At 38.1% G+C, this 27,566-nt stretch overlaps 6 protein-coding genes across 6 annotated transcripts; 5 read left to right on the forward strand and 1 right to left on the reverse strand.

The window, feature by feature from the left end:
- The first annotated feature begins 390 nt into the window (after positions 1–390).
- Positions 391–5,601, forward strand: LOC108549329 (uncharacterized). The gene is made up of 3 exons (XM_017902672.1): positions 391–4,841; positions 4,910–5,084; positions 5,169–5,601. Exons 1-3 carry the CDS (start codon positions 456–458, stop codon positions 5,390–5,392), a joined length of 4,785 nt encoding a protein of 1,594 aa, XP_017758161.1. The 5' UTR covers positions 391–455; the 3' UTR covers positions 5,393–5,601.
- Positions 5,602–7,099: 1,498 nt separating this feature from the next.
- LOC108549252 (sulfotransferase 4A1) lies at positions 7,100–8,344 on the forward strand. The gene is made up of 5 exons (XM_017902546.1): positions 7,100–7,289; positions 7,365–7,461; positions 7,527–7,828; positions 7,893–7,987; positions 8,051–8,344. Exons 1-5 carry the CDS (start codon positions 7,100–7,102, stop codon positions 8,342–8,344), a joined length of 978 nt encoding a protein of 325 aa, XP_017758035.1.
- Positions 8,345–16,230: 7,886 nt separating this feature from the next.
- Positions 16,231–21,304, reverse strand: LOC108549253 (ankyrin repeat domain-containing protein 7). The gene is made up of 6 exons (XM_017902548.1): positions 21,282–21,304; positions 17,207–17,247; positions 17,067–17,142; positions 16,769–17,008; positions 16,577–16,704; positions 16,231–16,520 (listed from the first exon to the last, which is right to left on the reverse strand). The coding sequence occupies exons 2-6, from the start codon at positions 17,238–17,240 to the stop codon at positions 16,231–16,233; spliced, it is 768 nt and encodes a 255-aa protein (XP_017758037.1). The 5' UTR covers positions 17,241–17,247; positions 21,282–21,304.
- LOC108549330 (protein Skeletor knk) lies at positions 17,974–21,235 on the forward strand. The gene is made up of 13 exons (XM_017902673.1): positions 17,974–18,049; positions 18,456–18,675; positions 18,744–18,852; positions 18,940–19,178; positions 19,250–19,418; positions 19,496–19,607; positions 19,667–19,803; positions 19,876–20,011; positions 20,081–20,270; positions 20,340–20,440; positions 20,532–20,786; positions 20,861–20,968; positions 21,048–21,235. The coding sequence occupies exons 1-13, from the start codon at positions 17,974–17,976 to the stop codon at positions 21,233–21,235; spliced, it is 2,040 nt and encodes a 679-aa protein (XP_017758162.1).
- A 1,355-nt stretch (positions 21,305–22,659) lies between the features above and the next one.
- On the forward strand, positions 22,660–24,045 carry St2 (Sulfotransferase 2). The gene is made up of 6 exons (XM_017902549.1): positions 22,660–22,873; positions 22,948–23,044; positions 23,121–23,277; positions 23,395–23,515; positions 23,585–23,679; positions 23,734–24,045. Exons 1-6 carry the CDS (start codon positions 22,660–22,662, stop codon positions 24,043–24,045), a joined length of 996 nt encoding a protein of 331 aa, XP_017758038.1.
- A 506-nt stretch (positions 24,046–24,551) lies between these two features.
- LOC108549281 (DDB1- and CUL4-associated factor 10 homolog) lies at positions 24,552–27,522 on the forward strand. Its single transcript, XM_017902596.1, has 5 exons — positions 24,552–25,235; positions 25,324–25,437; positions 25,501–25,870; positions 25,952–26,167; positions 26,269–27,522. The coding sequence occupies exons 1-5, from the start codon at positions 25,036–25,038 to the stop codon at positions 27,391–27,393; spliced, it is 2,025 nt and encodes a 674-aa protein (XP_017758085.1). The 5' UTR covers positions 24,552–25,035; the 3' UTR covers positions 27,394–27,522.
- Positions 27,523–27,566: the final 44 nt, after the last annotated feature.

Here is a 27,566-nt window from a genome sequence, read left to right on the forward strand (position 1 = left end):
ATAATACATTAGCAATGAAAGCAAGGTGTACCATCTAGCGGGAGTATAGTGCAGAATATTACCGCTAATTTACGGTTGAGTTTTCAGGGAAATGTAAACAATAATCGAAGTTTTTGTTATAAAACTGTATTATTATTGAAATATCACATATAGTAAATATAGTGTGACGAATATCATAATCTTTTCTGACGCAATATAATTCTTTAATTCTATATTAAAAAATTTTTTACATTAAAAGGACTAGGTCGGTCTTACAATCGAGTTCGTTTACAATAGCGTCCTAACCTCGATTTTGCATCATACTCTAGACAAGTTGTGCTGTCTTAATTAAAAAAGCATGGCTAATTTTCTAAATGTGTATGAACAACTTCCATTGAGGGGACAGTTCACTGTTAAAATTTGACAGTGCATTAAGTGCTGAATGAAAGATGACAAGGCACGTATAGTTCGTGATTATGGAGTATGACTCTGCATCGAACTGTGAAGGTCGTCTGCGAGATTTTGAAGCTTCAGAAGATCTCCCACGTTTAAGAGAAATACAAAAACTTGAACGTGCAACCTGTACTACAAATTCTACACCATGGCAATCTCTGCAAGTTGTGGCACCGCAACCAAAGCTCAAACCGGGAACAACAAACAAAAGTCTTTCTTCTCAGGTGATGGAATATTACCACAAGTATTCTCAAAATACAAATTTGGATCAATATTTTTCATTACCAACCAGCAGTACATCACCAGAAGCAATTAAATGTTATTATAGTATATATGAAGTAAACCCTAAAGTAGAGGCTAACAGACAAGATTGTATAGGAGAAGAATATAATTTACGATCTTATGTGCCTAGAGAAAGAAGAAGATGGGTGAGACCACCTCTTATCGGCCAGTCCTCGAATACAGACTCATCATCGTCTAGATATGTCCAACCATTGTCAAATCCTGAATCTCCATCACCTGATTTAAAACACGTTACACCAGAGACTATTTTAGAAGAGAAAAATGAAAGTCAAGAAATACTAACAGAATCTGTAGAGAGGAAAATATCATCTCCAACCTCTAGTATCGCTTCTCACAAACCACTTGAATGGGATAGTGGAGCAGATGTTGGTTACTTTAATACAACACCGAATAGTAAACAAAATGATAAAAAGTTAAGTACAATAGAACGTATGGCTTTGGCTAGAGGTTGTTCCGTTGCTTTAAGATTGGATCCTGAAGGTACCACAGAGTCGGGAATTTCTGGAAAACTTGTGGGAGTTCAGAAAAATGCAGCTACTTCTATAACTCCCGATGCTAATTCCACTGCATTATTGGGAAATGCTTCAGGATCTGAAAGCGAAATTGAAATTACCCCGATTGTGAAAAATCACTTACCGGGTATAATAGCAGGAAGCGGTATAAAGTCTGCTGAAAGATCTCTTCCTAGGGATTTTAAGCAACAAGATACTTTCATGCAGTATTCGAAGAAAGAGTACAATAACGATACTCCAAAATCGACGTTCACGACTAAGGTACCTTTCGCAAAACCATCGACCGAGATAAAGAAAGTATCGAGCAAGCAAAATACGAATAAAGAAAATATATGCCCACCTACATCGCCTTTGAAAAAAAGCACATCAATGAATACGTTATTTATACCGCACTCTAAATTAACGTTAAAGAGAAGTCAGAGCGAGTTGAATTTGTATACCAGAGACAAGAGCAGAGCCGCATTGCCACTAATTTTTAACTCTTCGTCCTCGATTGCCACTATTGTAAATAAACCTTCCACTTGTGATAAAGTTATACAGACGAGTCTATACGCTTATACTCAAGAATCCGTTGGCGTGCAAGTCTCGGTTCTCGAGGAAGAGAAGCCGCCGTTACCAAAGAGAGGAACTAGTTTGCAAAGGGGTTCGACATTAACGTTAAAGAATCCAAAGGGAACGTATAAAGTTCAAAATTCGAGGAAGCAGGAAACCAATGACACGCGAGACGTTGGAGCGTGCGAATGTAGGAAGGAGACGAAACCGCGACACAATTATTCTCAATTATCGCAAAATGGATCCGTCAGGCAAACGTCTCAGCCAGACGATACAGAAAATATAACTGGAAGAGCAAACAGTTTTGAGTATTTCCCTGGTCATGTATACGAGAACGTTCCTTGTGGAAGCGGTAGCCATATCTCGTCTTCGGAGACCGCGAGATCCCATTCTACTCTACCTAATACCAGCTCCAGTATTAACGAGAAATTATGGGGGGATTCGGACAGCTTGGTGAGGGATCTAGAACGAAGCGTAAATATTTTGAAAAGCCTTGTCGATGCGAATAAATGCGACAAGGAAGTTAAGAAAAGACTGATACATCACGTAGTAAAGAGACTAATCACTGCTAAATACACGGATGATAAAATCGAGCATAATTTAGAGGACAACGTTCCATGGAATCCGGATGATGCTAGGAGCAATGTTTACGGTAGGGAAATACTTCAGGCGTTGTCGAAACAGCGTAACACCAGCGATTCTTCCCGCGAATGGAATTCGCAGAAGGAGATACAAGGCAAATGCGTAAGAAATGGAAGAGACATTATGAAGGACATTGCATTGGAAAGCAGTAGCGATAAAATAGATAAAAATACGGACAGGACGGAAACTGACGGACGAAAAGCGAGATTGGGCCTTAGATCGGACGATTGCCATCGGAGCAGTAACACCATAACGGACCCTGACAAAAGCGGCAGCTCCGAATGTTTCTTTCCTCAAAGAAACCGCAAAGGTAACAAAGTACAAGACATATTTTGCGTGAAAGAGAGGTGTAAGATCTCACAGAGAGACTCGACGATGACGACAACTACGACGACGACAACGATGACGACAACGACAAACAGCACACCACCCGATCACAATCGAATGTTGCTGGATGCAGTTGTTAATAACAGAAGGGGAGTTATTCGTTCCAGCAATACAGAGGAGCACGACGATTGGAGGATGCTTACAACGTTTTCCGAGAGGCAGTTCGAGTTAAAAAAGAATGGCAGTTCCGTCTCTGCAGACTCGAAACTGGTCAGTTACGCAGAAATGGAGAAAAGAAATCAATTGATTTGGATTACAAACGAAATCAGTCACCTGCGCAATTTAAAGAAGCTGTTGGAAGAACCACGAAGACCAGAAAGACCGCGAACGTCTCCAAAAAAGTCGAGACCAGGAAACTTCAAACGGAAACCCATGGGACCGTTGTCTCGGGTACATGAGCTGTGTAACAATGATTATTTGCAGAGGAATGAATCAGAGGCGCAAATGAATTCAATAGAGGAGCCATGGTCGTCCCACTGTAACTTGGCAACGTGTCAAGTTTCCAGCAGATCTAATAGCATCGTTCAACGTATTAAAAAGAGAAATAGCTGCGCACAAACGGCAACGAACATCACTGGTGCTCTTTCGAAGACTGGCGGTGAAATCGTCTCTGCCTCGAACTTGCGTAATTCCAGCAGCAAGTTAGTCAGCACCGGGGTGCAAACCATCCCTCAGGAAACGTATACGATCCCAGCTTTGATACAGTCAGAGATCGTACATTATGTCAAGTGTCCAACGCATAATGCTATGCAAGTTCAAAATGGCTACAAATGCAACGAGCAAGCCAGTCAGTGCTTGAAGTACCATGCCATTCAGAATCTAGTTACCACTTGCATGCAGTGTGCACAAGAACAGAAGGATCAGTCGAACAACGTTCAGAAGGTGCACACGAATATAGAGAACTTTCGGGAGGAGAGCTCGGTTGACTCGCGATCACCTTCGGATCAGATGAACAGTATCATCTCGTCCGAAGTGATCCATCATTGCGCGAACAAGGAAGTCCAAACCAGTTCGCTGAAGCAAAAAGAAGCAAAGAATCAAATAAACGCATCGAAATCGAAGTTCTGCGATTGCAAAGGTAGCTACGTTTGTCGATGCACTAACGATTGCAAGTGTGAAAATAAGAAGACATCGGTGAAAGGATGTCAATCGTGCACTTCGTCGGTAACGGCGGTAGAGAGCAACAGCGTCTCTAAATGCGAGGAATGCCAGAAGACGTTCCAAACACGCGATAGAGGGGAGGAAAAATTGAAAGAATGTAACTGCACGACGGTGTGCGAATGCGATAACGATCAGTCGAAGAAAGGACGGGCACCAATGAAATATAGTTCAAAGTATTATCAGAATAGTAACGGATACGTATCGAGCTTGAATCAAAATGGCTGCACCAAGTTGTGCGGATGTCCGAACGATTGTTTCTGCGAGAACAGTCGCGAACCGGAAGTTCAGAACGCAAAAGGATTCTGCAGTTGCCATGCAAATGGGAAAACTCAATACAACGAGGCTCGTTACACCCGCACGGAAGCGGAAGATCGTTCGACTCAGCCGAGGCCTTACTGCGTGACTAATGGACAAGCTAACGAAACTGCACAGTACAAAGTACAAAATGCGAACTTAAAATGCGATTGCGAAAAAGATAGTTATTGTAATAGCAGAGGGAAAAACGAGGAGGAAGTATTACACGGCAGAGCCTGCAACAGCGGCAAACCAAATTACGTGGACGAGGCAAACCAAACCAGTGATTCTGATAGAAATTGTAAATACTGTCGACATTGCGGTATTCCTTATCAAAGCGTGAAGAAATGTAGTTGTTATCAAACGTACCCGAAAGCTATCGCGTACGAATTATCATTCGCGAAGGAGGATGCTCAGAGAAACGATAATCTGGGTGCGTTTTTAAAAGTGCCATTATCAAATCGTACTATTAACGAAGGTAAAACGAATGGCTGTGTTTGCAACATGATTAAAAAAGTTAGTTTGAAAAAGAATTCTATTCAAAAAAGTACTTTACAAGTAAGTAATATTTGACAATATAATTAACCAGCAATAGTGGTAATTAATTATCATCTCAACGATTTTAGGATTATTTGTCTAAGAATAAAGCTGACTTCGTAAGTAATGCAGAGACGCGTCGGCAATACATGTCGGAAATATCTCATCTGCGACAATTGCGAAAAGAAAAACGAATACAGCTGTTGGCAATGGCTAGTACGTCGAATGTTATAAAATCGCCAAAAGCTTCTTCTAAACCAACAGGTGAGAATTTCATAGTTAAAATTAAAACTAAAATTATCTCATTTTTTAAAATAGTTTTATTATATTTCTAACAATTATTTGCAGTTTACACGCAGAGAAAAGTTAGCGACGAAGAAATGAGGGAGAGACTACGAAAACGATATCTACGACTGAACGAAATGCGACAAAAACGACGACAACAGGAGAAGCAAGAAGAGTCGCGACGTAACAAGCTAATGGCCAAAATCTTTTGTAAGAAATTACAGCAGAAGGTACTGAGGGGCCAAGTAAATTTATCTCAAAGTGTTAGCGTTATATCCAATATGTAATGTTAAAGAAATGTTTGCGTGTGCTTAGATTATATGTCAATTAGTTGTCTGATGATCGAACAGACAATAGAGGAACGTACAAATTATTTCGCCTTTCAGACTGAAGGGATCGTTCAAGATTTTTCTTTTCAAAATCTTCTTTTCGGATCTTACATTTCCTTATAATGTTGCATAATACATAACAATATCGTATTAATGTTTATTTTGTACTCGAGAACCTATTTGGAAAATTAATGATTTTTAGTTTGTACATGAACATAAGTTTATGACATACCTTTATGTTTGTGTGTAAAACGGTAACGTAGTAATTTAGACGATTGAGGAATTTCTGTTATACATTTAAGAATTAAGATATCATAACGTGTTGTTCTACGGATTTGTGCCTGGAATCTGCGATGTTTAACATTGAATTTAAGAAACTTTGTCTTGCCAAGGTATTTTCTTATTAAATGTGTATTTAGATAACGGTGGACATATGTTAAATCTAATATGATAGTATCGAAAAAATAATTTTCATTTTTGACGTAAAACGAGAGCGAATTTTACGGCATTGAAATTTCACATTTTACTGGTAAAATGTTTTGGAAACGAAAACGCTGCATGGGGGGAGCGTTCGCTTGAAAATGCGACGCTTGTCCGTGGAAAATTGAAATGCTTTAAGACGATGAAAGTAGTTATTAGTACCTGAATCACAGTACACAATCCTTTGCTACTCGTAAGACTTAGATAATATAGTTTCTTGGATTTTTACCTTCAATATTTTACCTTTTTGTATGTCGATTATACTCATTTCGTTAATAAAAATAAAATAAATCTATATAGCAATAGTTTCTTCGTTATTTTAGCCTTGTATTTTACACGTACTGTGTCCGACTTAGAAAAACATCAGAAGCTGTTACTTTTTATGTAAAATCCAGTGTGCAACGCGACTGATTTCTCCGTACACATTCTATTTTTTATCATCCATTCATTGTCCTTGGATGCTAAGTCGAAACTATATAAAAGAATGAAATATCATTAGGAAATTCTTTTCATTCTAGACGAATTACTTTCATACGATTTGTTTAGTTAAATATTTGGCGAACTTGCGAATGTGCTGATTTTTCGCCGATTTTGATGATATTCGGATACACCGTAAATAACAATATTTTACAATGCAACGGTAGTAAAATTGCCAGCATTTCACGTCGAAGAACAAATGAATGCTCGAGAAAAATGATCAGCTGAAAGAAAAAAGCTGTTTAAGGCAGTAACCTTGTTCTAGTAAAGTAATGCCGAAACAAAAACCTACCAACAATATTACTGTAGCTTGTTTTTCCCAATTACTAGTCGCTCTATATAAGAACATTCGCGGATTTCGAGGTAGTCGTTTTCCTTTTGAAACTGAGAACGTATCTCATTCGATCACGTATATTCGTGGAGTTATTGTATTTAATTGGTAAGTTGGCACTTCAGACGGTACAGGTGCGAGGAGTACTCGATTCGCTCCGCCTGGTACCACTTTTGATGGCCCTGAAGTCGATACTTTTAACACAGTAGTAGAATAAATATGTCGACAATTCTTTCATCTTATGTTCAACAATTAACACTGTCAGTCTCGATATATTCTGTTCACCTTCTTCGACACACGATACAAATCGAGTGTAAGCCTACGTGATTTAGTTTTATAGAATTTAACTCAGTTCTTGGATCCAACATTTAGGAATCATGGCCGGAAATGAAACCAGCAGTGACTTGGATCAGATTCTGAGGGAAAAATTTACGAATGAATTTCGTAAAGGATACACAACGGTGCAAGGTGTTTGTTTGCCAATCAGGTACGAAGAATTCTCGCGAGAGATTGAAAATTTCGAAGTCAGGGAGGACGATGTCTGGATTTGCAGTTTCCCTAAAACCGGTATAATATTTATCAATTTTATTAAAATGTAAAGTGACATCAAGTGTTACGTATTTATTTGAACGATATAATCAGGAACAACGTGGACGCAGGAAATGATTTGGTGCATTGCAAATGATCTGGACTTCGAGGGAGCGAAAGTTCGCTTAGCCGAAAGATTTCCCTTTTTAGAGTAAGTTAAGAGAGATATTTGATATTTTCTAGAAATCTTAAAATTGAACTTACGCGTTTGTCCAGGTACTCTGTACTTTTTGATTACACCGATATTATACCACTACATCCGGAGATCGAGCTCCCTCAGTTGGTTTTAGATAGCGTGGCTTATACGAAAAATCAACTTAGTCCAAGATTTATCAAGACCCATTTGCCTTTTGCTTTACTTCCTCGCCAGCTTCGAACAGGCGAAAAGCGTCCGAAAATTATTTATGTCGCCAGGAACCCCAAAGATACCTGTGTATCTTATTACTATCATTGCAGATTAATGGAAGGATATCGTGGTGATTTTCACAACTTCTCTCGTCTTTTCTTAGGAAATAAATGTACGTATACTCGTGATAAAATCGTGTAAATATCAATTTTATGGTATAATTACTGTCCTCGTAGTGAGCTTTACTCCGTACTGGGATCACATTCTTGATTTCTGGAATAGAAAGGCTGATCCTAATATTTTATTTCTGAGATACGAAGAAATGAAATCTGTAAGTAACTAAAATATTTTCACTTCATTCCGTGGATACGAATATTTATTTTGTAAAATTCAGGATTTGTCCGCGGTGATAAAGAAATCGACCGCATTCTTTAACAAAACCATGACTGACGATCAAATGAAAGCCTTAACGCAGCACTTGAGTTTTGCCAGTATGAAATCAAATCCGGCAGTGAACTACGAGGACCACATCAAAATGAACAAACAAATGAAATCTATCAGTGCCGACGGAGAATTTATTCGAAGTGGTAAGGTCGATCAGTGGAAAGAAGAAATGTCTGATAGCGTGATCGAACAGTTTGATAAACTGACGAAAGAAAACTTTTCTACGCGAAATCTTTTCTTCTGAATAATATTGTATAATAAATCTTTATTCATCTGAGATCTTAAATTAAAATATCTAATAATATGTACTAACCCTTTTCTAAAGATGTATAAATACATAAAAGTACATAAAAAGTAAGAATATTAGAAGATTTATTGTTGTTTTAAAAGTCAAAAGAAATACAAGAAATAACTTGGAGCGTAGCTCTTAGCTTGGTATCGTTTTCCAAAGAAAAATCTTTGGAAAACGATACCAATTACCAGGTCTCACCACGAGGAGGTGGCTACGCATCGAGACCTGACATGCGCCCTAGTGGCGCAGCCTGCTGGTGCTACCTGTATCAAAGGTACCCTAATCTAACTTGGAGCGAATTAAGTTAAAATGACTCTACTGACACTTTATTATATTTCGTGCCTTACAAAAGGGGTTTCGGTTCGGTATACTGAAACTCTACTGTCGCAACGCTAAGATATTTTCAAGTACCCATAAAAATAGGGAATGAAATATCAAACACGCGAGCAAATAGAAAATCGCGACGCGTTCGAACGAAATCGCGATTATTCGAAAGACCGACTAGCCTAGGCGATGTACTCCCGTGTACAGAGATAACTTCATACCTCGGCACCCTCCCGATCGGGCCTAGCTCAATTCCAGTCACTGTCGCACTCGCCAAGACTTACACGTGGACCAAGGATAGTCCCTGAACCAATGAAACTTCTAGTGTCAACGCGAGGGCCCTGCTGGGCGGTTGCCGGCCAAGACAGACACTTCGCATCCCAGCCACACGGGGTAGAACTTAATCATCCCTGTGGTCTAACCGTAGATGGTACTAGTCCGTCAGCCAGCATGTGCCCGAGCCCCAGTCGCGTACGACTTAGGCAGCGGACCGCCCCGTCGAGGTCAGAAGACGCACTGATCCGAGGGGGTCACCCTGGAACCCGATGCATGACGAGATTGACAGTGACTGGAAATGAGTGTCGGAGACGAGTCGTGAGGATGACTTACGAAGCATGTACTTATCGAGTACACGAGAGCACGTCGCGTAGGCTAGTCGGTACTTACGAACGATCGCGATTATCGCGAGAACAATTATGTTCTATTTGCTAAACGAGGGGGATAAGAAAATGATAGAGAATTTATAAATTTCGCTCCAAGTTAGGTAGCTTACCTTTGTACAGATAGCGCGCACATGATACTTAGTCTATGGATCTATCTTATGATTACTTAAAAGTAAACGCACGCATCGTTCATTGATGTGTCGCAAACAGAATATTGAGAAACCTAAAAGCTAAAACAGAATATATTATTGTTAATATGTAGCTGAAAGGAAAGGGATTAGTACGAGGAAACCATCAAGGATAATAACCAAATGGAACGAGCAAGCCAACGACGAGACCTGAGCAACATAACTACGAGACAGAAACATTCCAACGGTGAGATATAAACATACCAACGAGGAAGCGCTCGAGTATTATACGAAATACTCGAACGCTCTAACGAAAACAAATCGAACGGAAGTCGTAAAATTTGTGAAAGGAAAGATTTAGCCAACGATGAGACATAAGTAAACCAACGACGAAGCATTCGAATATTATACGAAATACTCGAATGCTGAAACAAAGACACATAGAATGAAAAAAATAAAATCTGCAAGAAGAAATTATTGTTAAATTATTTAAGAGAGTGGACAATGGCCACTGAATAGCCATTGATCTAGCCAACGATGATATACAATACAAATAAACCAACGACGAAGCATTCGAATATTGTACGAAATACTCGAATGCACAAACAATGAAAACTAGAATGAAAGAAATAATATCTGAAAGAAGAAAGATAATTAAAACCTGAAAGAAAAAATAATTAGTACCTGAAAGAAGGAATTATTATTAAATTATTCAAGAGAGTAGACAATGGCCATTGAATAGCCATTGATCAAGCCAACGATGATATACAAATAAACCAACGACGAAGCATTCGAATATTGTACAAAATATTCGAATGCACAAACAATGAAATCTAGAATAAAAGAAATAGAATCTGAAAGAAGAAAGATAATTAAAAGCTGAAACAAAAAATAATTAGTACCTGAAAGAAAAATATTAACGCGGACCCTCCGAAGTCGAAGCGACAACTGGCTCGAGCCTGCACGCGGGCCCCTTATATAGCGGCGGCCGACCGAAGATCGGCGAAAATTTCCGAACTTTACCGATTCCTTTAAAAGTTACTTTTCCGCTGTAATAACTAATAATTTATTAATTTTCTTGACTTTTATCGTTAATATACTTTGCAAACTATTTGTTATCAATGATTTTAATTTGTTATTAACAATAAATTTATTAATTTATTAACTTCTTGTAAGTTTCGAATATATTCTAACACAAATACGTCGTTTGTTAAGTAGTAGGCAATAATTTATTAATTTTTTCACTTTTATTATAAATATACGTTGCGAGCAATTTGTTATTAACAATATTAATTTGTTATAAACAATCAGTGTAATAATTTATAAACTTTTTCAAATTATAGTTACATTTTGACACAAATTCGTTCCAAGTTCAAGTAATAGCCAGTAATTCCTTAATGTTTTCACTTTTATTGTAAATTTACGTTGTGAACAATTTGTTATTAACATTAATAATTTGTTACTAACGATAAGTATTATAATTTACGTATAATAGTATATGTGTAATTATTACTCTAAATGTTCGAATTGATGCTGATAATACTATTAGTTTTTCATTAATTACAATCTTCTATGCAATTAATTTACAAATTATATGCACATATTATAAAAACAATACCCTTACGAACATTCTCATATCATTTTTGTTCTTATTTTACTTCTAATTTTGTTCATAATTGATTATTCTGTTGGACCATCGCGCTGATCGTTGTTATCGAATCACGTACGTCGTCAAGTAAGTAATAATAACAAACTAATTAGCGCCAAATTATGTGCAAAAATTGTGTAAGAATGCTGCGCAAGGAGTCGGCTATGCGATACAGTTATAAAAGTTCATAAATTAATCTCAGAAATTGCATAATTTGTTAATTTTCCAATTATTCTCCAATAATTCCCAATCGCTAATACGGTCTTGTTTCCTTTTTTAATTTGGAGGTCCAGCTGGTTATGAGCATAATATTGGATCAGAGAAATGATCATAACCTGATTTGCTCTTACCATTAAACTTTTTATTTAATATCGCAGATTCTTCTTCGTCTTCCTCTGCTTCTTCACTAAATGATTAAAAAGATTGACATCTCTGTAACAAAATTTTTCATTGTAAAGAATAATACTATCAGGGTTAAATTCTGCAAACATATAGGATTTTTACATTACTGCTGCTGTTTTAGTTTTTGAACAATTCTTTACTTCTTCACTTTCCTGTACTATTATCCTTGGTGTAATATCAGAAAATGGATTGTTTAATATCATAATTTTTATCAATCTCGGATGATAAACTGCTCTATCATTCTACAAAAAGGAGAAAATATTATATTTATATTAATTCTTGATATATTATTTTGTAAACATTAAATTTACCTCATCAACAAGTGCTTCTTCAAGTGTAAGTATGTTATATATAGTTTTTCCAGTAACTTTATCAAAGATTGTATTATATTCTGCACATCTGGTGTAGGCCTAAGAGTAAAGAAGAATTGGGGACCATTGTCATCTTCTCCAGCATTAGCCATAGCAATTAAACCGCGACCACAGGAATGTAATCTGAAACGAACTGAAAAAAAGTATTCAATCCCGTTAGAAAAAATTCCACTCTACACTAATATATAGAAAGAAACTAATCAAAAAGCCTAATTTCGGAAATAGAAGCCAAAAGAATCTATTGCGCAGCACGATTTCACGGCCACTGACACATTCGGAACTATTTTTCGAAAACGCACGCTCGAAACTGAAAAAGAATATCCAATCCCGTTAGAGAAAATTCCACTCTACACAAATATATAGAAAAAAACTAATCAAAAAGCCAAATTTCGGAAATAGAAGCCAAAAAAGTCTATTGCGTTGCAAGATTTCACGGCTACTGACACTTCCGACACTATTTCTCGAAAATTCAAGCTCGAATCCGAAAAGAAATATATAACCCCGTTAAGGAAAGAATCACTCTACGCGAATGAGTGGAAAAATCCGATTCAAAGAGGCTAATTCAAAAACTAGAAGCCAAAAAATTAAATTGCGCAGCACGATCTGACAGCTACTGCCACTTCCGGCACTATTTCACGAAAATGCTCACTCGAATCCGAAAAAAAATATCCAATCCCGTTAAAAGAAGAATTACTCTACACGAATCAGTGGAAAAATCCGATTCACAAAGCCTAATTCAAAAACTAGAAGCCGAAAATGTATATTGCGCAGCACGAATTGATAGCCACTGACACTTCCGGCACTATTTCTCGAAAACGCACACTTGAATCCGAAAAAAAATATCCAATCCCGTTAAAAGAAGAATTACTCTACACGAATCAGTGGAAAAATCCGACTCACAAAGCCTAATTCAAAAACTAGAAGCCAAAAATGTATATTGCGCAGCACGAATTGATAGCCACTGACACTTCCGGCACTATTTCTCGAAAACGCACACTTGAATCCGAAAAAAAATATCCAATCCCGTTAAAAGAAGAATTACTCTACACGAATCAGTGGAAAAATCCGACTCACAAAGCCTAATTCAAAAACTAGAAGCCAAAAAAGTAAATTGCGCAGCACGATCTGAGAGCCACTGACACTTCCGGCACTATTTCTCGAAAACGCACGCTCGAAACCGAAAAAAAATATCCAATCCCGTTAAGGAAAAAATCACTCTACGCGAATCAGTGGAAAAATCCGATTCAAAAAGCCTAATTCAAAAACTAGAAGCCAAAAAAGTAAATTGCGCAGCACGATCTGAGAGCCACTGACACTTCCGGCACTATTTCTCGAAAACGCACGCTCGAAACCGAAAAAAAATATCCAATCCCGTTAAGGAAAAAATCATTCTACGCGAATCAGTGGGAAAATCCGATCCAAAAAGCCTAATTCAAAAACTAGAAGCCAAAAAAGTTTATTGCGCAGCACGAACTGACAGCCACTGACACTTCCGGCACTATTTCTCGAAAACGTAAACTGGAAACCGAAAAAAAATATCCAATCCCGTTAAGGAAAAAATCACTCTACGAGAATCAATGGAAAAGTCCGATCCGAAAAGCCTAATTCAAAAACTAGAAACCAAAAAAGTTTATTGCGCAGCACGAACTGACAGACACTGACACTTCCGGCACTATTTCTCGAAAACGGAAACTGGAAACCGAAAAAAAATATCCAATCCCGTTAAGGAAAAAATCACTCTACGAGAATCAATGGAAAAATCCGATCCGAAAAGCCTAATTCAAAAACTAGAAACCAAAAAAGTTTATTGCGCAGCACGAACTGACAGACACTGACACTTGCGGCACTATTTCTCGAAAACGTAAACTGGAAACCGAAAAAAAATATCCAATCCCGTTAAGGAAAAGATCACTCTACGAGAATCAATGGAAAAATCCGATCCAAAAAGCCGAATTCAAAAACTAGAAGCCAAAAAAGTATATTGCGCAGCACGAACTGATAACCACTGACACTTCCGGCACTATTTCTCGAAAACGTAAACTGGAAACCGAAAAAAGATATCCAATCCCGTTAAGGAAAAAATCATTCTACGCGAATCAGTGGAAAAATCCGATCCGAAAAGCCTAATTCACAAACTAGAAGCCAAAAAAGTTTATTGCGCAGCACGAACTGACAGCCACTGACACTTCCGGCACTATTTCTCGAAAACGTAAACTGGAAACCGAAAAAAAATATCCAATCCCGTTAAGGAAAAAATCACTCTACGCGAAACAGTGGAAAAATCCGATCCTAAATGCCTAATTCAAAAACTAGAAGGCAAAAAAGTTTATTGCGCAGCACGAACTGACAGCCACTGACACTTCCGATAATATTTCTCGAAAACGTAAGCTGGAAACCGAAAAAAAATCATCAATCCCTTTAAGGAAGAATTCTCTCTATGCTGTTAATCCGAAAAAACGTAACCGAAATGCCTAACTTGGGAAATATAGGCGAGAAAAGTAAACTGTGTAGAACGATTTCACAGGTACTTGCTTTTCCGTCACTTTGTTTCATATATGCACCTTCAATCGTAAAATAAGTGCCCTACTGGTTGGAGAATAATCTTTTCTATGCATTAGTAATGAAGTATCTTAATCCACAATCGACGTTTAGAATGTATAAGCAATAATACGTAGCTACTTCGCAATGGAACGTGAAGATTGAAGAAAAATTGGAAAAACTGTTAACAAGCTGCCTATTCAGAGTAAAAATGTTCAAATATATTACTGGACAATCAAGATCTAGAATCTGCTACAGTCGACGGTTGGGGACTGTGCGATAGCATTACACGATCCGCACTCACACTGCCTCATTTCACGCATGTATCGTTATACGATTTTCACTATGTCAAATCACTATTTTTTACACGTAATATATTAGCACCAAAGAAATATTCACAGTTAGTAATCCTGAACTTCGTAAATTTCTAACAATTTCTTAAACTTTTGCTATCTCTTATTCGTAAATATTTCAATAATGTTACAAACGTAACCTACAACTGCATTGTCGCGAACTAATACCCGAAACGTCGCGTTATAGTCCTTAAATATATATTTCCTCAGTTGTAGCAATTAAAACTTCCATCACCGATGTCACTGCTTTACGAAACGTTTTGTGGAAATCTTCAATATTTCACTTTGACGTACAAAATTATTCCACTATTTGTTACCGATATGCTCGTTTGGCGCGGAACTGAAGATAACTGACGCTAGACAATCTTGTGCATTTTTCTCGCGGGAAAATGCTGCGTCTTTGAAATAACCATATACTAAAGTATCGATGTAGAATATCAAACAACGTTTCTTATATAATATCAATAATAATATCTTAATATCAATAAAGCAAATACAAATACGTATCTCTTACGAAAATGACAAATTAATAAATGCTTCATTTCCACAGCAGAAACGTTATAAATTAATAAAAATAATTATAAAATTAATAATAAAATTAATAACAATATTAATTTATTATTAACAATAAGTATAATAATTTATAAGCTTTCTGTAAATTAGTAGTACATTTTAATATAAATTTGTTATCAGTTCAAGCAATAACCAACAATATATTAATTTTTTCACTTTTATTATAAATTTTCATTGCGAATAATTTGTTATTAACAATATTAGTTTGTTATTAACGCTAAATATAATGATTTATAAACTTAATTTATACCTTTAGGGTATAAATATCCGTGATGCATGTGTATTAAGTATTTTTATGCTTTGTGCAATTTGTTATTAACAATTTCAATTTATTATTAATGATAAACTTGATAATTTATAAATTTTGTATGAACTATAACTGCATTTGCATTTCCATGGAATAAGTTTCCATGATGCGTATATGTATGCCGAAATATATTTGTATTTCTTCAGTATCTTTGGTTGAAACGAAGTATTACACGAAAAGTAAAAACAACGAAAAATTTATTCTCATCTTATAAGTTAAATGGAAATTTATTTTTTAACAACTTTATATTAAAAATTCATGCGTACTTACGTATCGAATAACGAAATTGTTTCAGTTGCAAATCAGTGAGAGTTTAGCTTTTAGAGATTATCGTTGGGAACATAGTTTTACTAAATCACTTTTATATTTTTAAACTACGTCTATTCAGTTGCCCAGCCAACATTCCAGCATAAAAAAATAATTAAAAAATGGATTTAAATAAAAATCAAAAGCGCAACGACTTAGAATTCGATGAAATGATTGAATGATCCAATGACTACATTCAGTAAGGGCATTGAAAATATAAGGGATTTTAATTCTCTGGTATGTCATGGAGATTGGTACAATATGATATTCTAGGTTGTGGTTCGAGGCATCGAAGAATATTCGGCATAGTGGTTCTGCATAGTTCACCAATCGAGGCTCTAGTCGAAGGTGTAACCACGCTCATGTCGCTTCCTCTTTCAATTAATACGATCGCTGCATCCCTTTTCCTCCATAAGATTGCTATTTGAAGGGCGGTAAGCCCAAAACTGTCGCGTAAATTGACGTCCGCCTTGTAATCCAATAAAATCGAAAGAACGTCCAAATTTGAACGGTACACTGGACAAACGGTTCTTAATAAATATTCAAGCCGTCTTCGCCTGGAGCATTCTTACCTGAGATCATAAGCGGTGTTCGTCCCTGAGCGTCTCTTTGGTCCACGAGGGCACCAGAATCTAAAAGAAATTTCACGTTTTTCGGTCGTTCTCCTACGATGGCGTACTGAAGACAAGTCCAGCCCCTGCTGCAAGTATATATCCGTTAAATAAAAGCTTGCTTACATCAATTACACTGATTGTACGTCTTACATATCCACTTTTCGAAGGTCTGCATCTTTCTTCAGAAGAGTCTGCAATATTTCTGGGTGTCTCGAAACGAAAGAAGCGTACATAAGCGCAGTTTTGCCACAAGGTTGAGTAGTAGTATCGTCCAGATTTGTCGAACTTTTTTCCAGCAGAAAGAATAAAATTTGGGGATCGCCGCGATCAATAGCCGATGTTACAGGTGTTCTCAAACTTGGAGTGGGATAATGCAGGTCTATCGACGGGCTACAATTATAGCACGAATTATTAACATCCGCGAGGAAACGTGCGTTCCTGAACTCACATCTTCGTTAGAAAATCTTTGATCTTTTTGACAGTGGCGAATCTGAGAAGCCACATAAATTCCTCTTCGCTCGAATCTACGAAACGCGAGTGACTGTGAGGTAATTAAAAATTATTTTGCAGTAATCCTCGCTATCTTACCATTTTTTTCATAATTTAATTTCGCGTTTAACATTATTGCACGATTATTAAACGACATATCAAACGTTTGACTTGCAATTGCACGTACGACTGGAAGACCTATTTGCTCGGTTCCGCGCCGGTTCTGATCGATCAAACATCGTGCACTGACGTTTCAATTAATCAGCGCACCTTGTTGATATTTATGTGCTTAATAATAGCCAGATTCGATTAGAAAACACGATTCGAAGTTAATAAAAATCCATTTCCTGCCCTTTTCCCATGGTCGGTCAGCGAAGAGGCATTCGGGAATGAAGAAGAATACCTGTCGATAGATGTGCCTTAGTCACTCGTTAGCTGTCTTTCTTTCTTCCCCGACGTGCATTCCATTTTAGTGAGCACCGGAAGGACAAGAGTCCAGTGACACTGCCCCTCTATCTTGGCACGCCGAGAGACTCGTGAGCCGTTCGTAGACTCGAAAACGCGTTCGAGGCACCTCCAGAACACGCACACTTTCTCTTCGAGTCTGGAACACGTGCCAAGGTGGCTGGAGAGCGGTATACTAACCGTTCAAACACTCAAAGTCTACTTTCTAAAGACGGTGGCCAGAACAAGTCGGAACCGCGTCCATTGCAGTGACTGTGTGCCTTTCGCTCTTTCCTCAAGACTTCGCTGCTTCATTTGCGACCGAGCCATTGTTTTTCCATGAATCAGGGCAGTGACAAAACCGAAGAATCGTTCAGAAACAGGACCTGAGGCGTTTACGGCAATCTAAGGAAGATGAAGTGATGGCAGATGTTACTAGGAGGTGGATAACGCGTATTCTTGTGACAGTTCTGACATGCGTGCTCTTTCCTGCCTGTGGTATGTTGCCCAAGATGTTGCATTGCACGAGCAAATCGTACGTTTTCACGATGGCTCCATTCGTTATAGTCTGATTGTGAGTAATTAATATGGAGGCTAATGACGTTCCTTGATCAGGCGTTAAAGTCTCCGTTGGTTAAATACGCGTATTTCGATAATTTTGGGAAGTTTCTAGGGTGTTCAGTGTGTCAACGTGACGAATATCCGACAGGTTAACATCGCGATGTGTTTCCATTCGCATATATGAATATAAACGGTAATTGGAATATAAAAGTAGTGGTCTACATTCCGAGATTTCATTTTCTCTGTTTTCTCTCGTGACCGTGATTTAGAACAAAGAACTCCGGAGCTACTTGTAGGCTTTTTTTTAATCACTGCGTGACTCACGACGAAATGAAATCGACAGGTTTCGCCGAGTCAGATAGCGAAGAATATAAAGGAAAATACCTCGGCAAGCTGAACGCGTATCATCATCAAGTTGCTGGTGATGTTTACGTGGTTGACGAGTACACGTTGTTGCTGATCTCCTTCAGCTACGATGGCAACGGAGCCGATACTTTCTTCTGGGCTGGTGCATCGAATCGACCTGGCCCGCAAGGTTTCATCGTGCCGGACGAATGGGGCAAGTCAGTTTACTTTGGTCTACAAGAATCTACGTGAAAGTCACGCGATTAAAAGGTATATTATGTTTCAGAACAAATGTCCTGGATCGATACTTCAATAAGGATTTCACGCTTACCCTGCCAGACAATAAAAAGATAACGGATATAAAATGGTTCGCTGTGTACGACTTGGGCAGCCAGGTATTCTACGATGATCATCACACACCGTGTTAATAGGTAATCGAATTAATTCCAATAGATAATTAATCGCAAAGTTGTTTCGTTTAGAATACGTTTGGCGACGTGTACATTCCCGAAGAATTCGATCCACCGGCTCCACAGAAGATTTCTCAATTAACGAAACGGTCCCATGGCGTGTCTTCGGAGTCTCTCATAATCATGGACTCAAAAACTATTAAAATACCAGAATTCACATACGATGGGGAAGGGACAGACACGTATTTCTGGGTAGGACTTGGACCACAACCTTCTAGCAAAGGGACCAAAGTTCCCGATGAATATGGCTAGTAAGTAGTCGATAGAAATTTCTAACAAATAGATAAGAGAATCTGAGCTAATTTGTTCCTTGTTCTGTCAGTTTGGATCCTATTCATGCCTACAAGGAAGAGGATGTAATCATTCAATTACCCGGGGACATGACAGTGTTCAATATCGATTGGCTGAGTATTTTCGACGTGAAGACTAAATCGAACTACGGCTCTGTTATAATTCCGGATGGACTAAATGTGCCTCCTTCGTTAGTAAAAGTAATACATTTTTCCAATTCCTTATCATCTATTCGAATGAAACTATATGTACCAATGATCGATCCATCAAAGTACAGGTGATCAAACACACGCAGACTTTGCCGAATTGCGTCCAACTTCACAAACGATTTCAAGTTAGCTGGGAAATTTTCGGTCCTCAGATCACCGTTCAATTAGCGGGACAAGTCAGTAAGTATTAATGCAATTTCCCTCTTTCTCCTTCTACCTACAGCATCGACTTGCTCTAGATGACGACGAATACATGGCGTTTGGTCTATCCGGTTCCGAGACTTCTAGCCAAATGGAAGGTGCAGACGTCGTAATTGCTTATGTGGATGGTACCAGAGGCTACGCGGTAGATTACAACATTACAGCGAAAGCTCCGGTATGTATATGGAAAAAGTATTCCGTGAATAGACATGGAATACGAAATAATTCGTTTCTGTTTCACGAGCAGTGTGGGAAGGTACTCGGCCAATACAAAGGAGTGTGCAGGGATGAGCTGTTCGGTGGTTTGGATAATAATCAGATGTATACCGCGGTTAGAGAGGATGGAATTAACGTTGTTACTTACAGGCGTACCCTTATCTCGTGTAAGTTACAACTCAGAATAGAAAGAACACAGCTTGACCTGGAATTGTACGACATACTTTGTGTCATAGCCGATCCAGGAGACAAAGAATATCCAACGGATCGACCAGTTTACGTGGTATGGGCTCTAGGGAGATTAGACGAGAATAAGGAGCCAACATTCCACGATGTATACCCCAAGGGTGATCTGAAATTAGAATTGGTCCGTCAGGAGCCCGAGAACACGTGCATGGATTTTACGGAAAACGATGAGAAATTAATGTGAGTAATAAACTAGTTAGTAACTACACGAGTACTCGAGCACTCTATTTATCAACGTCACTTTGGCAGAGAACCGTGGGAGAAGGCAGAGATATTCGACAGAAGTATTCGAACGTTTAAAGCCACGATTGGCCCGTCTGGAGGCAAGAAGGGATATCAAGGAATCACAGGTTTGATAAATACCCGAGATGTTCATGATATCGATATTTATTCGATTTCTTTTAATTAAACCGCATAGTAACTTCGGTATACGTTTCGTAGGACAAACATCCACAGGTTTAGCATGGTACATCGAGGGCCAACTGGTGCCCGAATTATATCTGCGTCGTGGATTAACTTACAACTTCCGTATTCATGGTGGAAATAATCCTCACAGTTCCAATTTGTACCATCCGTTGATTATAACTAATGAACCACACGGCGGATACGATAAACTCAGCGACGCAGCGAAAAGTAAAATTAGAGTTTTGGCTGGAGTCGAATTCACCAGAAGAGGACAACCCAGACCAACCGCAGGTTTATAAAATATTTCAATAATTTGATACGTTTGGAAAGAGAAACGTAACGCGAGAATAATTTATTTTTCTCAGTTGGTCCGCTTTGCTTGAGCAAACATGGCGGACGAGATAGAAGACTAGACGATGATTTTGTAACGTTTAAACAATTCAATAGGTCATTAGTGAGTACGTGTGAGCCAGGTAAAGTGATACATAGGATTTTCTCTTGTCTCCCTCGAACGAAAGAAGATTCTTCTTTAATTAATGTGACTTTTCGTAGGAGAGGGTGGAATTTTGGAAGTTACACCGAACTCCACGTGGCCTGATATGGTTTATTACAATTCATTTACTCACGCCAACATGGGTTGGAAGATACACGTTGTGGATGCTTACTCGAAAAGCGTCGCTGTTACTCGACATTTATCGTTACTCGCAGGAATAATGGCTGTGTTTTTTCGTTTGTTATAAAATTAGATATAAGCTGCTAAGATTAGTCGTACCTCCTTATTATGCAAGCACAAATTGACTGATTTTAGTAAATAGAATAGGAAAGAAGAATTTCATCAGCGTTGCAGACGGAATATTTATGTGCGTTCCTATGTAGGAAATGAATCAAAATCGGAGCGAGATCGATGCATTCGAGTATGTGAATATATTGTAATTTTATATTAATAAATTTAAAACGTTTCATTGTATCATAAACCTCGAATCTTTATATTTAATAAGAATAAAAGAATCTTTATTTCTATTAATTATATAGCGAGTATTTGATATCCCGCGTACCCTTTGAACTTACAAATATTTCATACGTGAAAGGATTACTTGGAAAGTACAAGTCTTTTAGCGTAAAATAAAAGAGAATTCACGTTTATATAATTATTTCGTGATTACTTTCCAAACAATAATAAAATACATTTCTCAAAGTGACCATTATAAAATTTGGGCAGAAAAATGTTCAAGTATGTTAAAAAATATTCAAATATCCAAATATAACGTCTATCTTTCCGCATTCCAAGTGATTGTCATTGATCGATAAATCACGTGATTGGAATTCGAATCACGTGATATGTCTTGCGTATGCGCGAAGAAAATTAAATTCGACTACAACTTTGCTATCTTTCGTAAGTTTCTTTTCTATATTACACGTTATGAACGAGCGATATGGAATTAAACACGGATCTTTGATTTAATACGAGATACATCGAGATACAGCATCGTGATATTCAGCGAAATCTAAATACCTCGCATGACACATATCCGTACATTTGGCTAGAATGTGTCAACTTTCTCTGGAAGTGAAATCTGTGAACGAGAAAGTTAATATCATTGGGATCATTTTCTGCGTCAATGATTAAATCTTACGTCACGATCGACTCCACTTTTCCGAGCAATTAGATCTTATAAAAGTACTCAGCAGTTATGTACGACTGAAAGCAATCACGATTTAAACAAACTAGAATTTGCGTTAATTTCTTCTGCTTGAAACGTAGAATTATTTCCACAGCAGAGGGAGAAGTCGAAATAAAATTTATCTCCTTTTACAAAAATTCGACAGCGGAGCAATTTCCGTTGCAACAGATACTTTTCACGGATTTTTACGAAATCGGCTCGATCCAAATACATTTGTAAGCGTATCTACGCGAAAGTGCTCGAGAATCGAAAGTTGTTTTAGCTGGAAAAAAAAAAAAGAAAAGAAAAAAACTGGATTGTGAGTGGTCCGAAGAGATACCAATAAACTCGTGGACATTCTCATTTCGTCTCAAACCGTAGGCGTATTAGCATCTTCGATCGCGTGGCAGTGTCGTTCGAGTTACTCGACAAAATTGTATACAAAGTGAGTTTAGGTGCATTTAAACAAATGATCGTACGGTTCTGTTATTGTATCAAGCGTAATGTTTGCAGTGGAGAAGAAACCTCTTAGCTTCACCACGATCGAGGGAGATGTAGGACAGAGATTGGATAAGATGTTTGGTGTGAGATGTAGTTTCTTAACAGTACAACCGGGTCAATGTTTGTTACCACCTCAGTTCGTATTTTATGGGACGAAGATCAGGGATATGGAGATCTACGAGGACGATGTATGGATGGTGTCATATCCACGAACTGGTAAAACGCGATCGAAAGTAACTTTAATTCATAACGATCTGGATCTTCAGCCTTGTTTCTGTTTCAAACCACAGGTAGTCACTGGGCCCAAGAAATGGTATGGTGTATCGGGAATAACTTTGACTACAAAAACGCACAGACTCTATTGGTCATACGAAATCCATTGCTCGAGTAAGTTTCAACGTAGAAGATGACAAAACTGTCGCAAGTTTTCGCAAGTTGGTATAAATATGTCTCATCGATTTAGGGCTTCAGCGTTAATGGTCACCGGGGATTACGCGGAATGGTTCGCGAAGCTAGGTGATTCTGTTGAAAATGTTGTAAAGATGCCACGAACGAGATACGTTAAGTCTCATCTTCCGCTCGAATTGTTGCCGCAACAAATTCACCAAAAGAAACCGAAAGTACGCTTTTAACACCGCGTTATGTCGTAACCAGCAATGGTAGCATTACGTAAAGTAACAGAAGTACGCGATAAAAGAAAATGAACCGTAATTACATCGATATTATGGGTGTTTCAGATAATCTACGTTGCTAGGAATCCAAAGGATACGTGTGTCAGCTTTTACCATTATTGTAAAACGTTTCACAACATAACAGGAAGTTTCGAGGACTTCGCTGAATTATTTCTAAATGAAAGTGGTACGTATTCAATGTCAATGTACCGATAGAGACGTTTACATACTTAGCACGCGATATTTTCAATTTAAGCACCGATGGGCTCATTTTGGAATCACGTTTTGAAATTCTGGGCGATGAGGGACGAAGAAAATGTATTGTTCCTAACGTACGAGGGGATGAAAAAGGTAATGGTGGTAATTACAACGTTAGATGTGATATTTCAAACAGTGAGTTTGCAGGATCAGGTGGCAGCAATTAGAAAAACCGCGAAATTTCTAGGAAAATCTGTGACGGACGAACAAATCGCTGACCTTAGCGAACATTTGAAATTTTCAAAAATGGCAGCTAATCCCGCCATAAATTTGGAGCACATTTTGCCGCAAAAGGATTTGCCTGGGAACGACAAATTTATTAGAAAGGGCAAAGTCGGTGATTGGAGAAACTACATGTCCGAAGAATTGTCTCAAAGATTCGATGAATGGAGCGAAAAGTATTTACGCGGAAGTGGCCTCGACTTTGACAGGGAAGTTGAGTCGTATGATGAGGAATGAATGTTAACTACTAAAGTGTGTATACCCCAAGTTTCGATTCTATAAAAAAAAAAGGAAAAAAAAAAAAAAAGAAAAATATATCTTTTGATCGTTATACTGATGTAATATGTATATTTTTATGTTAATGTACACATGCTTACGCAAAATTGTACACATTGTTGTCGAAAAAATATATTAGGAAAATAATAAGATTTGTGTTTGTATGTACATTTAATATAAATTAGTATCACTTACACATTAATTACGATGCCATATTTAAACTTGTGTAAGACCGGTTTTCTACTAATGGATGTCAACTTCAGTTTGTCATACTTGATTGAATTTCTAATTTTATACGATTTAACGTAGAGAAAAAGACTGTGACAACAGTGGATTTTTGATAATACGAAGTATTTGTTTGTTTAGTTTAGTTAAAAGAGTTGACACATCGGGAACCTTATTCGAGACTCGCGCCCGAGTCGATTCTCAACGTACGACGTTGTATGTCAAAGCAAAGATGGCGTTGATTCGTGTTGTGTCAGGTGTTGAAAATTTCTTTAAATTCTGTTGAAATCTGACATTGCATGTAGTCGTGACACTTTGGTCAGTTATTTACTCTATTCTTGGCCTTGTCGAAGATCGTCAATTGAAAAAAACGTGGAGGCGTCTGTCAAGAGTCACGTGTAATACTGCCCGCTAGTGGCATCTTGCACTTAACCTTAGCCTTGTTCGGTGTTATACGATCATCTTCAAATCACGTAAAAATTTCAAAGTAACGACGTCGATGTTGTATCATTTGTCAGATAAGTGATAAAAAATATTTATCGATTAATTTCGGAACGATATAGGCAGCCATCATTTACGTCGAGCAATAATAGAAAGATTTAACACGATTCTATGAAGTTCAAGTTTGAATTATACGCTATTTAGCCTTGTTTACGAAGTACTGCATCTTACCCAAGTCTGTAAATATATTTAGTTGGATGCTGGTAAAATTCACACCTGGCTGAAATGCCTAAAATAAAAACCAGACAAGCAAATAGCCTCTGGTTAAGGCAACGCGAATTGGGTATAAAATTCCCTTTAGGACATGCTGATCGTTTTCATAAAACCCTTTACTCCTCTATACAACCAGTAACTTCTTGGGATCATGCATTGTCCGCAAATGCTGCCCATGGTGGAGTTTTTAATCTTGAGTACTCCCCGGATGGGTAAGTACACGTAGTTGTCGATTCTTCAATTCCACTTGGACATATCGCATATATCAATAACACTTTGTTTCTCCTCTTTTCTTTACAGCTCCCTCCTGCTGGCGGCATGTGAAAAAAAAAGTATTCTCATGTTTGATCCGTTAAGAAGAAGATTGATCCATGCAATTGATAATGCTCATAGCGATTGTGTTAACTGCGTTAGGCATGTATAGATATTTCTTTAAATCTATAATAGCTTTATAATAATAATTTTCTCTCGTAATAGGTTTCTGGATCAACGTATGTTTGCAACATGTTCAGATGATTGCACGGTAGCTCTTTGGGATGCCAGAAACTTAAAGCAAAGAATAAGAACTCTTAGAGGTCATTCGAATTGGGTGAAAAATATAGAATACAGTCCCAAAGATAGTTTATTATTGACCAGTGGTTTCGATGGCAGCATATATACTTGGGATATCAATAGTTTTACGGAGAATAGTTTCCTTTATACGCCTGTGTTTCATACAAATGGTTTGATGCGTACTAGGCTTAGTCCGGATGCTAGTAAAATGTTAATAAGTACCACTTCTGGATACCTCATCATTATACACAATCTTAAATTAAGAACATTAAGCCAGGATTTATCGGGATTTAGAGTATGTTTCATTTTTTATATTACACATTTATATCGCATATTGTATTTCACACGAGATAATAGTTAATTATTTTTATTTCAGCCGAATATGTATCGGTTAATGCAATCGTCTCAAACTACGATACCGAACGTAGCAAGTTTCACGCATCTGTTTTCTCATTCTCGTCCGCATAACAGAGTAGAATTTTTAACTGATTTCCCTGTTGGCGATGACGCTGAAATAATATCGAGTTTGCAAGTGCATCCTAAGGGATGGTGTGCTTTGTCCAGAAATGTCAGCAGTGGAGAGAAATCTGAGGTTGGTGTTAACAAGTTTACACGAAAGTGCGCCACTTCGACCGTACGTACTTTTGTTACATAATGAATACGTAATGTACATTATGTATACGATTGTTTCAGTGGACTTGTATCCACGACATACAAGAGCGCGATGTATCTGCTACAGCAGACCAGACGAAAGAAGGAGAGGAAACAGTGCCTCAATTTAACGAAGTACCCGTAGAGGAATTCGAAGATTTTCAGCAACCTCAGTCTTCTCGTACGGGTATAACATCTTCCTTTTTAATAGAGAGTCCAAACAATCGCGTTCGAGTAGTTCATACTACATCTGATACGAGACCGAATACAACCGGTTTATCGGATAACGCACAGCCAGTTAGAACATCAAGAAGTAGCTGGCGTTTAGCATCTCGCAGGGCATCACGGTCGCAATCTAGAAATTCGCGTTTAGACAGAAATGCGACAAGAGCAAATTTCGGTGCGATCGAAGTTAGTTCTAGTTCAAGCTCGTCCGATTCTCGGGTAAGCGTGGACAGGGACGATAGGCAGGCAGATAGGTATATATACGCGGCTGATATATACGCGGCTGATGAGAGTATACTGGAGGAGGGTTCTGGTGACCAAGAGAGGGAGTCGGGCCAGGATTACAGACCCCCGAGACCAAGTTCCCATCTAAACTACTTAAGACCACGCAATATTATCGACAACTTTTCTACCGGTAATATAGAATTACACGTAAGTACAACCGATGTGTGGGAGGCACACGTAGCGATTAGAGAAGCTAGGCTTAGAAGGGAGAGGGATTGGCTCTCTAGATCAAGTAACAATACCGTCGTTATAATTGGCGATCGAATCAGAGTTCAGAATCGAAACAGACAGGATCAACAAACGATGTACGCTATTCCGAGAAATCGAAAAATTCATCAAAATACACCTAGGTTAACGCATTACATCGAGGAACCCAACGTAGGTTCCGGTTACATCAAAGAATTGTGTTTCTCAGCTGATGGTCGGCTAATATGCTCACCGTTTGGCTATGGCGTACGATTGTTGGCATTTTCTAGCGACTGTTCGGAATTATCCAATTGTGTCCCTCCCCATAACGAGCCTGTACGATTGCACGAATTAGTAACAAATGCTAGCCACTCTGGCATTGTAGTCAGTACAAAATTTTCTCCTAGGCACTGTTTGTTCGTATCAGGCTGTCTGAGTGGAAAAATCGTTTGGCATCAACCAGTGGTTTAGTAAAATTATTTCAGCTTTTCACCGTAAAAATCTGCTTACAATGAAACATCTTGATGAGATATATGTTACTTGCCGATTTTTCTTCTCCTGGTTTCATCTTTTGTTTTTCTTCTTCATAAACTCGGTAGCGCGCGGTCTGAATTTCTTTTTCGTTTTCTTTTTTATATATATAT

This window comes from Eufriesea mexicana, unplaced genomic scaffold, assembly GCF_001483705.2.
Source record: "Eufriesea mexicana isolate 0111107269 unplaced genomic scaffold, ASM148370v2 scaffold1837, whole genome shotgun sequence".
In the NCBI taxonomy this organism is placed as follows: domain Eukaryota; kingdom Metazoa; phylum Arthropoda; class Insecta; order Hymenoptera; family Apidae; genus Eufriesea; species Eufriesea mexicana.

What these genes read in the sequence shown, in the direction of transcription:
- LOC108549330 (XM_017902673.1), top strand. Translation starts at nt 17,974, where the DNA reads ATGGCAGATGTTACTAGGAGGTGGATAACGCGTATTCTTGTGACAGTT. An exon ending in ACATTACAGCGAAAGCTCCG is followed by an intron (nt 19,804 to 19,875) that starts GTATGTATATGG and finishes TTTCACGAGCAG; the next exon opens with TGTGGGAAGGTACTCGGCCA. An exon ending in AGTGAGTACGTGTGAGCCAG is followed by an intron (nt 20,969 to 21,047) that starts GTAAAGTGATAC and finishes GACTTTTCGTAG; the next exon opens with GAGAGGGTGGAATTTTGGAA.
- LOC108549253 (XM_017902548.1), bottom strand. Translation starts at nt 17,240, where the DNA reads ATGTTAAACGCGAAATTAAATTATGAAAAAAATG. An exon ending in GACCTTCGAAAAGTGGATAT is followed by an intron (nt 16,705 to 16,768) that starts GTAAGACGTACA and finishes ATATACTTGCAG; the next exon opens with CAGGGGCTGGACTTGTCTTC. An exon ending in AACACCGCTTATGATCTCAG is followed by an intron (nt 16,521 to 16,576) that starts GTAAGAATGCTC and finishes CCGTTTGTCCAG; the next exon opens with TGTACCGTTCAAATTTGGAC.
- LOC108549281 (XM_017902596.1), top strand. Translation starts at nt 25,036, where the DNA reads ATGCCTAAAATAAAAACCAGACAAGCAAATAGCCTCTGGTTAAGGCAA. An exon ending in CTTGAGTACTCCCCGGATGG is followed by an intron (nt 25,236 to 25,323) that starts GTAAGTACACGT and finishes TTTTCTTTACAG; the next exon opens with CTCCCTCCTGCTGGCGGCAT. An exon ending in GCAGTGGAGAGAAATCTGAG is followed by an intron (nt 26,168 to 26,268) that starts GTTGGTGTTAAC and finishes CGATTGTTTCAG; the next exon opens with TGGACTTGTATCCACGACAT.
- LOC108549329 (XM_017902672.1), top strand. Translation starts at nt 456, where the DNA reads ATGGAGTATGACTCTGCATCGAACTGTGAAGGTCGTCTGCGAGATTTT. An exon ending in TTCAAAAAAGTACTTTACAA is followed by an intron (nt 4,842 to 4,909) that starts GTAAGTAATATT and finishes CAACGATTTTAG; the next exon opens with GATTATTTGTCTAAGAATAA. An exon ending in AGCTTCTTCTAAACCAACAG is followed by an intron (nt 5,085 to 5,168) that starts GTGAGAATTTCA and finishes AATTATTTGCAG; the next exon opens with TTTACACGCAGAGAAAAGTT.
- LOC108549252 (XM_017902546.1), top strand. Translation starts at nt 7,100, where the DNA reads ATGGCCGGAAATGAAACCAGCAGTGACTTGGATCAGATTCTGAGGGAA. An exon ending in GAAAGATTTCCCTTTTTAGA is followed by an intron (nt 7,462 to 7,526) that starts GTAAGTTAAGAG and finishes GCGTTTGTCCAG; the next exon opens with GTACTCTGTACTTTTTGATT. An exon ending in GATACGAAGAAATGAAATCT is followed by an intron (nt 7,988 to 8,050) that starts GTAAGTAACTAA and finishes TGTAAAATTCAG; the next exon opens with GATTTGTCCGCGGTGATAAA.
- St2 (XM_017902549.1), top strand. Translation starts at nt 22,660, where the DNA reads ATGTTTGCAGTGGAGAAGAAACCTCTTAGCTTCACCACGATCGAGGGA. An exon ending in ATACGAAATCCATTGCTCGA is followed by an intron (nt 23,045 to 23,120) that starts GTAAGTTTCAAC and finishes TCATCGATTTAG; the next exon opens with GGCTTCAGCGTTAATGGTCA. An exon ending in CGTACGAGGGGATGAAAAAG is followed by an intron (nt 23,680 to 23,733) that starts GTAATGGTGGTA and finishes GTGAGTTTGCAG; the next exon opens with GATCAGGTGGCAGCAATTAG.